General features: G+C 36.6%; 1 protein-coding gene across 1 annotated transcript in view; it reads left to right on the forward strand.

The window, feature by feature from the left end:
* Positions 1-16,741, forward strand: part of LOC139708239 (histone deacetylase 6-like) — a 29,893-nt gene that overhangs the window by 821 nt on the left and 12,331 nt on the right. The window contains exons 2-13 of the mRNA XM_071620209.1: positions 92-238; positions 2,341-2,393; positions 3,891-3,996; positions 5,917-5,951; positions 6,940-6,993; positions 8,407-8,500; positions 9,020-9,060; positions 9,690-9,786; positions 11,189-11,260; positions 12,271-12,296; positions 13,426-13,530; positions 14,214-14,282. Coding sequence (XP_071476310.1) covers positions 92-238; positions 2,341-2,393; positions 3,891-3,996; positions 5,917-5,951; positions 6,940-6,993; positions 8,407-8,500; positions 9,020-9,060; positions 9,690-9,786; positions 11,189-11,260; positions 12,271-12,296; positions 13,426-13,530; positions 14,214-14,282 — 899 coding nt within the window. The remainder of the gene's footprint in view (positions 1-91; positions 239-2,340; positions 2,394-3,890; positions 3,997-5,916; positions 5,952-6,939; positions 6,994-8,406; positions 8,501-9,019; positions 9,061-9,689; positions 9,787-11,188; positions 11,261-12,270; positions 12,297-13,425; positions 13,531-14,213; positions 14,283-16,741) is intronic.

Below are 16,741 nucleotides of genomic sequence, written 5' to 3' on the forward strand. Positions count from 1 at the left end.
AATTTGTAATTTTTCTTCATCCTATGGAAACAAGTAACAGTGGTTTGCTGTTTTTGTGCACTGTTTTGGTTTTTTTGTTTTTATATTCCAGAGGAGTGGCGGTAGTAGCAGTGGTGGTAGGAAAGCTAAGAAATCCTCTCGCAGTGAGCAACGGGCTGCACTGCAAGCAGCCAAAAGGAAAGGCAGGGAGAAAGTTGCTAAGCAGGATGGTGAAATCACAGTCAAGATGGCTGGCATGGTGAGCGAGGCATACATGGTTTTAAATTTTTATCTTTGTCATGAAATTTTATTCTTTTTCATGAAATTTTAATTCAGAAGTGGAATTAGCCATTGCAGAAATTTTCCTTTGTAAAGCTCTTTTAAACTTGTTCAAAGATTGAACATTCAAAATATTTGGAAAGATACTAAAACATGTACAGAAATATTCCCATCTGCAAAATTAGCAATTGAAGTTCGCTAAATTGGCTCTGCACCTGGAAAAGGAAATACAAACAAATAGGATAATAATAACACTACACTTTCTGCTTTATCGATAATTATTGTATCATGTTGCTTGATATGTGTGATACAGTTGTACATGTGTATATTGTCCATAATGCCATATTTACTTCAGTAGCAAATGTGTCTCATTCAACTTTGAACCAGAGTCAGCAAGGCAGATACACATTGTATGCATTTTGACACTTGTTTGACACACCAGCGTTTGTACACTGTAGTTCAAAGTCATGTACAAACAGTAGAGGGCGCAGTTTAAGTTCTGGATAAGATGTGCAGAATTTCATCTCTTTTGAGTGTTACATGTAGGTACTTTTAGTTGAAGGGTATGAAGGGTTTTGGTGTACTACAAAGCACTGCAGTGAAGACTGAAAACAAGAATGACAACTTTGAATGAACTTGCTCAACTTTAAAATGAAAAGTGAAGAAGAAGATTAGAAAAATATATGTGCCTGTATGTGGGTCACAGCAGTTTGACTTCAATGAGAGGTTGCATCTTTTTGTGATGACATAAAAAGACTAGACTTCTTGAATGCACCAAATGATTGTGGTAGTTATCTACTGTAATGGCAATGGTAATGCAATGCACAATCATTTACTGCACCATCCATCCGAGAAATATAACAAGTATAATGTAAAAAGTACAAGGAGAAGATGATTTATTTTGCTGGATACAGGAAACTCCAAAAACTTGATACGTACATTATACAAATAGTGCATGCTCTATCATGCACTATACTGGATTAGAGAACGAGAAATACTAAATTATCCCGAGCGCTGTTTTGTTTCACCGAGGCCGCAGGCCGAGATGAATAGACTTGCACGAGGGATAATTTAGTATTTGGAGTTCTATAGTCCAGTACTGGTGCATCAATAGAACATGCACTAATTGTAATAGTAAATAGGTCCATCGATCTACATGTATTTTCTGTAGGTCTAGGCCCTAATTTAGATCTAACATAAGACTCGCCGTACCGGCGGCACTGATTTCTTGCATGCAGCTAGAGTTAACCGCAACCTACTGTAGCTAGTTTACGTACACAGCATGTGATGCTAGTACAGCCGCATATGCGTATTGCACATCACAGAGCAGACTCGTGTATAATCTCCTACATTCTGCGTCCAGTGCTCTACGCGCGCATACGTTGAAATGCTTGACCTTGTCCTACAACGTCCCTCCCTGCGCGAATCTCTGCGTACATACAAAGCGTAGGCATGCGCTGTAAACGTTCAGTATAGTGGCAAAGTTGTGCCACTAGACCAAAATTTTCCCACAATCACGTGATGCTATCCAACCAATCACAACGCAAATTTCACTCTACCTATTTGTATTAGTTATTTGTATTAGTGGTAGGCGCTGTATGTCTTGTCAAGTCAGAAACAAAAAGAAGTACATTTACAATTTTGGAAAAATACCTGTATATGGTGTTCATGGAGTGAAGCTTCTGGTACTTAACTTTTCAGACCTGATCATCTTTCCAAATATGATTATTTTTTAAAATAATCATGATAATACAGGAATCTAGATGTGAGGGATGAAGATGTTCACATTCCTTCTGGTGCAGTTAGCAAACCCTATTTGAGGAAAGCGTTTTTTGTTTTTTTGTGTTTTGTTTTTTATGCCTCCGCCACAAAGTGGTGCCAGAGGCATTATGTTTCAACATCGTTGGGCACTGTGTGTACACCAGATACTGTCCAAAGAGTGCAGAAGTATAGGGGCGGGATTTTTTCCCCTGTAGTCCTTCATAGAAATCCATTATTAATTTGTCATCTGCCTAACAAATTCAAGATGTTTTAAAGGAAAGGGGGAAGAACCATGTTTTATGCTTTTTATGTTTTATGCAGAGGATGTCAGAGGCATCACGCTCTAGTATTAAAGGCGGCCTTCATTTGTCTGGGTTTGTAGCTCATCTGAGCTACAGTACTTGTGAGCATATGGCAAATGCTTGATTATTGGTCATGCAGTGAACCTGTTAATTTACACAATATAATAATGATCAGCATGGAACATTCATTTTTGTACACCATATCATTAGAATGCTCTTTGAACAGATGAAAATTGTGCGTAGAATCCACATAAGACCTATAAATACCTTCCCATTGATCAAACATTCTATCTTGTTTCACAGATATCATAGTCCTGTGCTAGCTGTTTCATTTCCATGAATTTATAGGATTTGCAAATACAGATCGATGGCAAAATTCGTACGTAAGAATAGATAGTAAACAAGTTTCAACACCAGCATACCAAGAGCCAAGAGGGCGTAAAAAGAACAAACCACAAAAACAAAACAACTGGTGTTTTTTCTTTTTTTAGCTCTCTTGCCATATATACTAGATAGATCTATTTATAAAGTTCACAGGAAATGTTGTGTGACAAGGGCAAGTTAGCAGGGGTAGTTAGCAGGCACTCTAAACGTTGTACTATCATCAAACTCTGATAACATACATGTTATCAGAGTCGTCTTGTGTGACAGGCTGAATCAGCACAGCAGCTGTACCTTGCAGTACGCTTTTAATAAAGTTGTGAAATTGCAATTTGGAAGACCTGATCAAAAGATATGGAAAGGATAATTAGAATGGATCCAGATGCCAAAGTGCCATGTCTGTATTACTCCTTCATTCCACGTGCAAATTCCCAGGTAAGAGTCAAATCATCCACAACTAACTGTCTGAGCCTTTGTTTCATCTGTAAGCACTGGTATCTCTGTTTAAATCTAGAGAATTTAGATAGCCAGGGGTGACAATATTACAAGCATTTAAGATTTGAGGGTTGTACTACCGGTATCTATCTGTGGCACCCACTTTTGAATTATTTTCTAGTGAATACTGCTCTGCTCAGAGGTCCAAGCATGTGTGTGAATTCCCCTGACATTTTATGAGCTGTCTTGGAATTATATCTAATGTAAGAAATTGTTAAATGAATGAGTAATGTTTTTATGATATTACAGAAAACATGATCATCCTAGTGTAGATTAATGCTAATTACATGTAACTGCTGGTCCCAAGGACTTTGTTGGGAGTCACCTGTATGATTTTTAGCTAGGTTGTATAGACTTAAATGGACCTTACATTTAGGATGGGTCACACTGCAGTGTACCTTTCAGCCACTGAATGTTCAGACACTGATCCTTTAATAGTCTGATTTGTGTATGATCCAGAGCCTTTCCACTGTTGCAGTAAATGTTTCTCTATCTTATCAGATATATGATCCCAATAGTTCACCTTTTTGAAAAGTGGCGTGCCTGGATATTGTAGACATTTCACCCCCAGGGCTAGTTCTTTGGATCAGTTAATAATGATGAGCCGTGCAGGGGGACAAAGTGCAAGTTCATTGTGTACAGAAATGAAGTATAAAATCCTTATCTCTGCACTGAGATGTGCACATTGTACAGAAAATTTGCTGCAGAGTTGTGTGAGGTAGTCACTTCCTTCAAGATGGAAATTACAGACTTGACTGGCATATTTTGGAATGTTTACTACTTTCCTTCGAGAGAAGGGGTAAGAGGTCACATTCAAATTTTCTTGCTACATTGCATGTATTCATTACTGTGTACACCTGTAGCTTGGACACTCTCAAATGCATTATTTACCATTTGCAGATGAAACAAAAACCCAGCTTTAGTGCTTCAAAATAATTCTACAATGGGATGGAAAAAACCAGCATTAAAAGTGTAAACCAATGTTAAGTATTGTTGAATATACAAAATGTGGACAATAGGAACTTTGTTATAGAATTGTCTCCAGACTGAACGGTCTGCCGTTGCGGTTGAGTGAGAAAAATAGTGATATCTCCTTTTATTTTAGGCCTTATTGCAATATTTTTACATTGTAGGATGTTTTGTGATGCAACTGACCTACTCGTACACAAATGCATCACATGTGATAACTCTAACATTTTTTAAGTGACTGCTCCCAAAGATGTAAACAGTACTTTTAAGCTGAAACGAGAAAGTCAGACATACTGCTGTGGGTGTGGAATGTGATTTAATTGAATGATTGGATCACCAAGCTTGTGCCCATGATAGGCATTAGATCGGGTAACTACTATTTTAAACACACAAAAAGTTTGATCTAATACTGTTTCCACAATAGCTTTCCTATAATAAATCTTCCCCCTTCCGTCTCCTTCACCTTCCTAGTGATGAGCCTCGCATGAACATTGCCTGACATCTAATTGTTTAGTGTCATGCCCACATTTACCATGGGGTTATACATCAAGTTTTGCCATGTATCTTTATGTTCTGATGATGAATTGCTACAATATCAATTCTTATTCCCCTATGTTGTCAGAGTGATATTGCAAAAGTGTTGTTTTGTCAAAGAACTGAATTGAATTGACTAAACTATTGTTCACAAATAAAACTGGAAGTATGCTCTCCACTTGTAAGCTTTTGTAATACAAATTTATAGCAATTATCCAAGGAACATGTATGCATAAAATACTATAATGTTTGGTAATTTTAACCAAAAGCACATGTTTTCTGTAACAGCCCAAACAATAATAAGGCTGCATCAGTTCAGGTTAAAAGAATTAACTTTATTTCTGTGTGAGTGATCTCATACTCCCCACAAATTTTCCATCTACGTGGGTTTCCCTGATTAAACTCATGAAAACATGAATTTGCATATAAGTCAGAATGCAGGGAATGTGTGACAGACAGAAGTCTTTCCCTTCAACTGTTGCAAAAAGTTTTGCAAAGTGAATATTCTATGGTATTCAGGATGCATCTTGCATTTAATAGATCTAAATGACATGAAGTTTCATGAGTGAATCAATTTAGTAATCATGATAACTCATGATTTAAACATTCGAAATAAGCCTCTTCTTTATTGAGCATCGTCATTTTCTCCTCGTTCATGGTCTATCTTGTGAAAATGTTGTGTAATTTACAGTGTACATGATTTAGATGTTTTTGATGGTGTTATCAATGTTGCATACTAGCACTGGTCCGACAGTCCCTGACCAGTAAAAATGACTGTCAGACCAGTAACCTTTCCAGGAACAGACCAGTAAAATATGGAAAAAACTGGGTACCTACAGTGTACATGTACTGGTCCGACAGACAGGTCCGACCAGTAAAAAAAAAACGGTGAGAGTGCAGCCCTGGGGGGTGTTTCATGAAACTTTTTGTCGGTGATTTACACCGACAACTGTTAAAAGCTACTGAAATCCTTGCGTCTGATTGGATGATAGCAAGTTTGTCGGTGAAAACCTCCGACGAACTCGTTGATGAAACGCCCCCCAGGTGTAATTGTGTCTCAGTATACGTGTACCTGTACCACTAACAACGATAAGCCCATGCTTCTACATGTAAATTGTGCAGTGCAAGTGATGTTCTCTGCACTAAAAACACTGTACATACTTAATAGTACATTAATTGAATGGTACTCCTCTCTTCATTATTATATTTTATCCAGATACTTGATCAGACTCCAGCAGAGCTACCGAAAGGGTAAGAAAGTTAATCACAATAGTATACCATGAAATCTGTACATCATGTACTCCACAAGTGTACCAGTAATTGTTCTTTCTTGGCTTCACGTATACCACATTATTTCCTCAGTTGCAAGACAATGTTGCCAAAAATACAGTGCAACAATTTAAATAGCAAAAAGAGGCAGGATCCAGCCTTCCCTACTGCCCTCAGAAATAACCACTTGGATTCAAAGGACCTTCCAATGTGCACAATTAGCTCATTTTGTCTTCACACAATTTTAGCATTTGTACCGCATTGTAGGTTTTCAAAGCCAATGTAGCAAGTACTGTGTGCTTTCAGTACTGTACACTAGTTTTGATACCTGCTTTACTACCATTCCCAGCCAGTATATCACTTGTATTATGTACTATTGTAGTCTTTGTTTTTGTTTTTTTGTTTTGTTTTGATTTTGTTTTTGTGTTTTTTGCATGAATGCATCTTCCTGTAAATACAGACTTTTTGACTACTGTGGTAGGCCATACGAGGTACCTGATCAATTCCAGGGTCTGATAACGCAGTCAACTTTCACAACTTGTTTGCTCTAATTCTGCCTCAGTAGTGGGGATTTGACTTGTAATGTATGCACATGCATCAGTTTTTGCTAAATCTGGTGACTGTCAGGAGCAAGCTGGTCTGTGGTTGTCAGGGCAACTTTTGTGTTTCTACTGTAGGTATCTATTCTATTCAAGTGTGTTTGAAATACTGTACGAGCTGAAATCTTCGCGTACAGATATTTTCGCGAATTGCTACTTGGAGGGCATTTTCGTGTGTTGTTAATTTCACGGTTGTGAGGGTCTAACTGAACTTACAAAGTGTACTTATTCGCGCGTTGTTATTTTCTCATGTTGTTATTTTCGCAGCTCAAAAGCGATTCGCGAAAATAAAACTACCATGAAAATTTCAGCTTGTACAGTACTAGTCTACCAGGGTCCTAATCATCAAACAATTTCATTAACCTTTGCAGGACAGGTCTGGTATATGATGAGAGCATTAAGCGCCATCGCTGTCCCATTGGAAGGTCAGTTGCTTGTTGCGAGAAATGAACCCTCATTTCCATTCAGCAGGTGTTCAGATGACAACTTGCTTACTGATCACCATGCTACATTTAGGTTCAGTTGCTTTTTCTAAGAGTCATCTTTCATATATCATGCTGTTGCACTCTGTTAGCTAGGAAGGAAGTTATGAATGCACAGTGCTATAAACTGAAGAGCTCTGTGACCTTCCCCTTTTCCTGACATATTATGGTTTTCACTTTAAAGGATGTGTGCAGTTCTGGTCGAGGTGAGGATTTAGCTTTTAACGTTTTGTGAGATATTCAGAAACCACTCTAGATATAAGATGTCAAAGAGCATGCAGTTCTAAGGGGTATCAAAAGTTTATTTGATGAAAATCAGTTTTGAAATGGCTGAGATATCCAAAAACAAGGTGAAACAAAGAGATCCTAATAAAGTTGTGGCATGTCGCCTTTTATTATTAGCACTCTTGGATATCTCAGCCATTTGAAAACCAATTTTCATCAAATAAATGTTGAATCCTTCTTAAAATTACATGCTCTTTCATATTTCATAAGAGGCTTTTCATTACCTCACTTAATAGGAATGTTCAAAACATGAATCCCCACCTCAACCAGTACTGTACATTCCCTTTAAAGGGATTGTATATGATGTGCTCCTTTAAAGGGATTGTATACGATGTAGCTTTGGTTGAGATTGGGAATCAGATTTCAACTTTTTGCGAGATAATTAGATATCTCTTTTGTATAGCATCCAATTACATAAGAGGAATTAAAAGATTATTTGATGAAAATTGGTTCCTAAGTGGCTGAGTTATCTCAAAATAAATTTAAAAAAAAGTGGAAGGTGGAAGGTGGGACCCACCGTTTATTTGGATCACTTTGTTTTTGGATATCTCAGCTATTTCAAAATCAATTTTTACCAAATAAACTATATGTCTATGAAAGTGTGTCATTACAGTGCATGTTCCTCTATTTGCATACAATGGGTTTAAACATACGTGTACTGTGATCAACCCAAAGCCTTGTCATGTACAAACGTGTAGTGTGTCACGTATGAATCAGCTCAATGAGGCCATGTGTCCTGGTTTCACATATTCACTCAAAGTTCAAGTGGCTTTGAAGTCAAACACAAATCCTGCAAAAGGGGATATTTCCATGCATGTTAAAATTTTGCGCTTGCTCCAGTCAAGATGAATTTCACTTGTTGTTTCTTTTCGTTAAAAAAAAAAATATGAAGGAGTATTACATAACAAGCCAAAATATTTGGCTTTTATGTTTAAATGCTAGTTTCATAATGTGCAAAAATTTCCTCACCACAGAAATATCCACTTTTACAGTATAACAATTTTTCAATAGCTCGTTTACAGTGTAAATATTTTTGTCCATATTTGTTCTGTTTTGTGTCTGCTACTGTAGCAAGCATGGGGAGTCAGAATGCCCAGAAAGACTGACAGTCTGTATGGAGAGGCTGGAGGCGAGAGGACTTGTGGAAAGATGCATCCAAGTGCCAGTAAGATTAGGGTCCTCCCGTCCCTTTAGTTCACACATAGTAGACAATATCTCTATATCCTCTTGATATGCGTGTGACCACTTAATGTCAAAGTAGTTTCTACTGTCTGTTAATGAAGATACAACAAGTTGAAAGTTTATATATCTAGCATTTTACACACATCAAGTGTTCAGTCTAAAAAAAAGGGGGGGCAGGTAGATGATCACAAGTGAAAGTTTGGGGGTTAAAATTTTAAAAAAATCTTGATTTTGGTTATAAAATCTAGAAGTGCATGTCTTTGCAGCAGTTTTGTCAACACTGACGGTAAATAACACTGATGGTAAATTGATATAATGGGAAAATTTTCTTTTGCCACTGTATTTTGGGTCAATATGATATTCAAAGCCAGAAGTACCTGGATCTAAGCAGCATGGTATTTTGCAACACACTCTTTAGCTTCATGCCATCAACTGTTGTAAAACTTCAAGATCAGATTTTTCAAGCTTTTGTCACCTATGATTTTTGCTTCTCTTCCCGCAGACCAGGCCAATCACAGATGAGGAAATTTTAAGTCTTCACAGGTAAATCCAGAGCTACTATCAAGCTCTGAAACTTTCATTGAATCCACTTTTAGTTTAGAACCCTTTAAGGATGAATATCTAGCAGAAACAACAAACTAGCAAACAAAAGTGACAGATATCTGTCTAAGATGCTGTAAATGCTCTGTGTATTTTACATTGTAAGATTTGAAATGGTTGTGACAGAAAGATGTATAGAAAGTCTGGCCAATGGTACGACTGATCGAAGAGCGGCACAATTGTATTGAAAAACAAAGTTTTATCAGCTGATATCATACCAAAGATAGTAACATAGACCCATTTTATAAACCAAATAATGCACACGTTTAAGTTTGTTATAACAGTGGAGATGCAGTGGACTCTGAGGTATTCACAATATGTTGTGCCTGTTGCACCACACTGAATATGCCTAGAGTGCATTGCATCTTCACTGATGCATTCTCCCCTCTGCATTATTTGTATAATAATGTACATTGTACCTGGTCCTTAAAGACTGGTCTGATCTGGGTGGCTGTCACATGCTTTCTTTTGTCAAATCTCACTCAGGCAAAGTCAAAAATATATTCACAGTGTATCGCACCCACATATCTCTTTTGTTTGTTTGTTTTTCCCCACTTACCGTGTGATTTCAGCGAGGAGTATCTGCAAACACTGAAGACGATCAGTTCCCTTCCAGCAGATGAACTCCAGACACTTGCAGAGAGCTACGATTCTGTGTTTTTGTGCAATGTAAGTTGAACGTGACGCAAGCAGATGAAATGTTTGCATTCCTTGGTACATTGTATGAATGGGGGAAGTCTTCATACCAAATGCCTTGCTTCAGTGATCTTCATGTGTGTGTCAAAGGAGATCTGCATTCTACAATTATTCCTTTGTGGCAAAGGGTTAAATATTGTGATTTAGAACAATCAACCATGCTGACTGTGAAGGGCAAGATACATATTGTACATTTAAAGCTGCTGGCTAACCTGTTATAAGTAGAGCTGGACTGATTTGCTGATTTCTTTTTAGGTTAGGCATAGGATGAATTTGATGAGGTTTGATTTTATTAGTTGGGAAAAGAAAAAAATTATTCAAAAGCATGTAAGAAAATAGAATAACATATGAGGTTTATTGTTTTATGCTTTATGTGCAAATCTGATTGCCTTAGATACTGTGCAGGTATACAGGAAGATTCATTTACATTGTACATTCACACATTAAGTTTTTGCAGGTTTGCTTGTCTTTGTGTGTGCATAGCAAACTTTCTTATTGGCAACTTGTTTGTGTACAATCTCAATAGTGTTTGCAGAATGCTAGTGGTGTTTGCAGATGGTGACCCTTAGAGATATGAAATCTGACTTGCAGTATCATAAACTGGTTATGCTTTGATATTTTGAAAACTAAGTCAACATCTAAATTGTTTGTTTGACTTGTGAGTGAGATACAATGTTAAGGTTTGCAGAACTGTATCTTCAAGAATCGCAAACAAGTTACAAGCTTCCATATTCAAACACATAAATTGACTTTTATGGTATTATGAAAGGAATTTGGAATTAAGTAGGTTTTTCCTGTAAGCCAATTTGAGGTTCCACTTTGCACATAGCAGAAAAAAGTCATGTGTACCAACAGGGCATGTTTGTTTTTAAATTAACCAAGATAAGCATTTAGGATGTAATGATTGTTCAAGTAACCCGTATAAATGGTGCTTGTCAGCACAACCACCTGACAGCAAAAATGGTGTTTGGCAATATCAATAGAAAAAGATTGTTAGTACATTTAGTGCAAAATAATGAAATGGATGCTTTCCCCAGTGTTAATTGATGAACCATTTTGGTCACCTGGTCTAGATACAAAAGTTCATCCATTGTTTGAACAAGATTAATGAATTCCATAAATTGTTAGGTCGGGTATCAAAGTTTATGCATTTTGTCACTTTGAAAACTAGTTAAGTGCCCAATCAACTGAGAATTAAGAAAGGTCATTTGTACCCATGTGCACATGAGCTAATTTGGAACTGGCTTATAGAGTAGTAGCAGGAACAGTAACAACACTTTAGGAGTTCTGTAGGTTGTTTCATTGCATGTGCAAAGAGCCAGAACTGTACTTTTTATATATACCATGTTTTGTGCTCCCACTATTTCTTTTTTAGGAAAGTTTTGAAGTGGTCCGTTTGGTCGCTGGAGGACTCTTGAATCTTACAGAGAAAGTTGTGAAAGGAGAAGTATGTACAAATTGCACTGTTGCTTTTCAATACATGAGTCCTTGTCTTGTACACTTTAAACACAACACGTCTGGATTTTACACACAACACATCTTGATCTTGGTAGAAGTGGAAAAAAGGAAATGTGTTTGGCTGTTGACCATTTAGAATCCAAAATTTATTGGCTTGGGCCTGTTTTGGTATGCACTTAGTTGTCTGGGGGAATAATATGGACCAGCTGGATTTCAAAACACTGTAGCTTATGTCAACCATAACTGGGAAGCTTCCAAAATAAGAAGAAATGATGATTCAGTGGTTAAAGTAATAAGTCCGTTGCATTGCATAACTATTGTTAGACACTCTGAAGCCCCCACCCGCCACCCCCCCCCCCCTATAAAAAAATATAGAAATCAACATAAACAACGGTGCCCGAACCTAATAGGTCTGTACAGCCTTTGTAATTTATGCAGGTTTAATTTTGTTATGCATGCAGTAGAAACTACAATGTATGTTGTAGAACTCTTGTATGACAGTAATAGTATGAAATTTACATGTACCGTACGTACCTTTGAATTGCTTGTGAAAGCAAACACATTTTCAAATTAAACTTGTGTTCTTAGCTGGACAATTTGTAAAATTCAACAAGCTTACAAATTAATATAAAATGCAAGCTTATCTTGAACTAATCTAGTACAGTGTGTGCACAGGATTCACATGATCTATCGAGGCCCTTATATCACTTGATTACACAATGTTAACAGTGGCTGCACGGGGGGGGGGGGGGGACAAATCAACCTTTTGCTTTGGGTTGGTATTCTCAGTGCAGTATTTTACTGTTTTCTTTTGCAGATCCCTGTAGAAATGTCACTAAAGAAATATAATTTTCTGTAATTGCATTGAGCTTTTGATAAGTCAAATATGTTTCTTTGACTATAACAGACAATACAATAATCTCCATGCTGTCATACTTTGAGATGGTGTCAATTGACAATTCGATGATTCAATTACTCCATTGCTTTATTTACTCACAGCTCAGAAATGGATGTGCAGTTGTCAGGTAAAGGAAAACCTTGTATGTTATAAAAACCAGAGCAAGTAGTGGTACCAAGTGCAATACTGTAATTGATATTACTGGCCATTATACTTCACATTTATTGTCATGTCTTGTCTTGTCCTTTTTCTTTGCTCTGGCAATTAGGTGGCAGGATAGTCCAGAATAAACTCAGATGATTTTTTTGAATTATCTCTGATTGTGAATGAGAAATTTATTTGATGATACCTCATGGGAGAATAAAACAAGCACAATATTGGGATGAAATTTTTACTTTCATTGTCAGTTTTTTGGTCTGAAGACATGTAGTAATTTTCAATTGACATCCCAGTGGCTTACATTATTCTCGTACTTTGTTGTTGTTCAGTCAAAAAAGAAAAACAAAACAAATCCTTTTGGTTGTGATAGCCTTTGTTGGAGTCAGCTGAACTATCAAATCTGATCAAGGACCCCTTTGATTGTGGTGAACAAGATGAACAGAACTCTTCTTTCATTGAGAAGTACAAAGTCCACTGTGTACATAATGTAGGTAAACAGAGGATGAAATTACTATGATATGTTTGGGTTGTTGTTCTTTTTAGTCAGAAATACTCCATTCCAGTGAAATGTTACATCTTTAAAGGGACTGTACAGTACTGGTTGAGGTAGGGATTCATGTTTTGAACATTCCTAAGTGAGATAATGAAAAGCCTCTTATGAAATATGAAAGAGCATTTAATTTTAAGAAGGATTCAACATTTATGTGATGAAAATTGGTTTTCAAATGGCTGAGAAATCCAAAAAAGTGCTAATAATAAAAGGCGACATGCCCCAACTTTATTAGTATCTCTTTGTTTCACCTTGTTTTTGGATATCTCAGCCATTTCAAAACCGATTTTCATGGAATAAACTTTTGATACCCCTTAGAACTGCATGCTCTTTGACATCTCATAGAGTGGTTTCTGAATATCTCACAAAACGTTAAAAGCTAAATCTTCACCTCGACCAGAACTGTACACATCCTTTAAGCAGAGTCACTTGCCAATTATGTGTACAAGCAAGTTGTTTGGTTAACCATTAGAACACGATCTATAGACTTATTCCGTTGGCTGTTTTGTGTTTATTTGTTTCTTCTGTACAACTCTGTATGTTGCAGATTATCTGGCCATCACGCACAACGTGACCGAGCAAATGGGTACTCGATCCTGAACAGTGTGTCCCTTGCAGCAAAGCAAGCCAGAACAAAGTGGGGAGTTGATAGGTGAGCCCAATCCGTTTTTCTTTTCCTTTTCATTTTGTTGTGCCTTGCAGGCTTTGAAATAAAATGTCATCCAATGTTCTAGTTATTTGTTCATAGAAAAAAGGAAATGGATAGACTTGGGAGCAGGTGTATTAGAATAAGACATGTACAAATTGATCAAACTTGAAAATTCAGGGGGTGAATTGTGTGGAGATGATATGACTCCCTCTTGTATTTGTTGAATATCTTTTACGTCTGACTTAGGTGAAACTTCTCCCATTCTGTATGTTTAATTTTACTGCAATTTCCAAAACTAATTGGTAGGACATTGAGTGTCTTCTCCACTTTTCATGCTCAGCAGGGATAACAGTAAAACTTTATAGGCAAGTGATAAAGGAAGTGATAGTGACGACAAGACAAGTATTGTAGTTATTTGTGTCGTATGAAAAAAGATTTGAATGAATCATCTCCACTAGTCAGAGTGGAGATGACGGCTGTCTGGTGATCAGGAGGTCATGGGTTCGAGTCCTGCTCAAGTATGTACGCCCATGATTATTTATCATGGCTACTACTAAAACACTGATCAATTCAGTGCTTATTTATGTTGATGCAGGGCAATTTGTCAATCAATTGCAATGAAAGCATCTCGAGGCAAGAATTTCATGAATTTGAGTGACACATCATTTTTCATATCCTTTTTCCAGGGTTCTGATTGTTGACTGGGATGTACATCATGGCCAGGGAACCCAGTACTTCTTTGAAGATGACCCCAGGTTAGGGAGACAATTTTTTAATATGCTGTAACACCAGCTCAAGAAAGACATTCACTGGTTGCACTCGTTCATCTGTTAAGAGACATTAATGAGTCTTCTGCTTACCCTGATGCAAAGATTGCTGACATTAATGCAGGAAAAGTCACCATGTCTGACTCTGTGTCATGCCCCTGATAGTATTTATGTGGAATATTTGTCCCTTTAAAAACTTTTTATGAATTGTATGCTTCACCAAACTGACCTAGAAAAAAGAATATGGGCAATTCCGCAGTTAGAGGGACATGACCATAAAATTTCAATTTGGTTTTTTCCTTGATTTTTGTGTTTGACTTCAGAAAGAACACATTGATAACTCAGGAAAAACTATTTTTCAGGGTATCTTGATAGTTTTAGGTATTGAATTCACCAATTTTGAACAAGTAATCTTTCAGATTGAATTTCATCAGCAAAATCTCCATAATGGCAAAGAAGATAGCTAGTCAAGTTAAATGCCATTTTCTAGCCACAAATATTGAATTCATAGAGGCAATGCAGTGCTTTCATGGATAGATTAAGTAAAATCAACTTACATGTCTTCAAAATGCAAACATGTGTGCATTTCCCCAACCATCGGACAGTCATGTAACGTTACTAACCAAAAAGTGAAATTATTTACCTCCAGAGAGTATAAGGTGTCTATGAATGATAATATTTCAATTTTTCCTGCTGTGTCCAATGACTAACTGAAATATAAAAATAAGTATTATTAATCATTATAGAAGTTAGAAATAACAGCAGTCAAAATGTGTAACGTTACTAACCACGTAACGTTACTAACCACAGCCTGTGTGTATTGTAACGTTACTAACCATGAAATAAGTGAATAAGACTCCAATGGACAGGTCCTGGTCTGGCAAAATTTTGCCTGATGATAGAGCCAGATGTCAACTACAAGATTACGTGTCATGCAGTAAAAAGATATTGGCTTTTTTTTTATAGTAAATTAATTATGCAAATTTACGCATGAAATCATATTTTCACCTCTAACTCCATAAAAAAGACTGAAGGATTGCTAAATTTTAGTGTAAGAGTTCCTCAAGACACATCAAACAATTTTCTTGCAAAAAAAAATAGCAAAATCAAAATCAGTTTCTTTTGTTTTTTATTGTTTTGTTAATTTCTTATGTATTTTAGTGTTTTTTTACCTTTTGTTTTCTATTGGTTTTTTTGCCAAAATTTGTTGCAGGCACTTTTTCAAGCTTCTCTACATTACAATTGATTAATTTCACTGGTCAAAGGTTGAAACAATGTAATTAATATCAAATTAACGAAAAAACACAATTTGCATTGGATTTGCACACGATATCATGAATTTGAGCTGTTTTCAGGTCGACATGCATTTATGTAAAACATTACATAACTGCAGAACGGTGTACCCGGACGTCGCAAATTTGGTCTCAAAATATGCGGGAGACTTCAATGAAAAAAGTCATGAGACGATGCGGCAAAATCTTTGCGCGTTGCGAAATCGTGGTGGGAAATGTTGGGGGGGGGGGGGGTCTACAGCATTCGCATCACTACAGAAGGCTCACAAGGTGCACATTGAGTTATTTTTTTTTTTGCCACTTCGAAGGGGCAATTGATGGAATCTGTGGGCCAGCAGAGTATTTTGTGTGGAAAGTAGTGTTAAAAACAATTGAGGCCATCACTTCAAATTTTCTGTCCAAATTTGAAATTATCATAGAATGGTTTGTCGGGGTTAATTACGCTTCAGGTACAGCGAACAGACTTTTGTTTTCAGAACAATGCAGAGATTAGACATTCCCACTGGTCTAAAAGATAAAAAAATACAAGTCTCTAGACTTGAATAAACATGAATTCAACTAATACACTGTATTATTTGAGTTAATGTCATATGACTTACAAACTACTTTCACAATAATATAAAACATTGCATTATGCTGGATTCCTATTATGCAATGACTACGCACACCACAATTGGCCATACACTGTACATACTACAATTTTTATACCGGTACATTAGTTTTTGCTCTTTGATTTCTTTCCCCTTTATTAAAGGTACTCTTGATAAGGAACACATTAACTGTTTTGCTCAATAAAACAGGCTACTTTTGTGAATTACTGTGAGTCATGATGAACAGTGATTGGCAAAGTTATAAAACTGTGGATATCACTTGACCCAGTCTTTAAAAGTGGTACTTTTTTTTAGTTTGTAATTTATGCAAACTTTTTTTCTAGTCTTTTTGAACATGTACAAGTACAATGGTACTCTACTGCATGAGTTTGATGATTGAAATAAGAGTTTAATGTCTTATCTGATGTTTCTTAGCTTTAACTTTGCATTCTCATGGGGAAACATGTAATGATTTGAGTTAACACACAATTCTGTAATCACTGGACAAACCGTAACGTTACTAACCGTAACGTTACTAACCATGATTTTTGTACATAATTTTCAA

The sequence above is a fragment of the Diadema antillarum genome, unplaced genomic scaffold, assembly GCF_040938485.1.
Source record: "Diadema antillarum isolate AM-2024a unplaced genomic scaffold, OU_Dant_1.0 seq00001321_RagTag, whole genome shotgun sequence".
Taxonomy (NCBI): Eukaryota; Metazoa; Echinodermata; class Echinoidea; order Diadematoida; family Diadematidae; genus Diadema; species Diadema antillarum.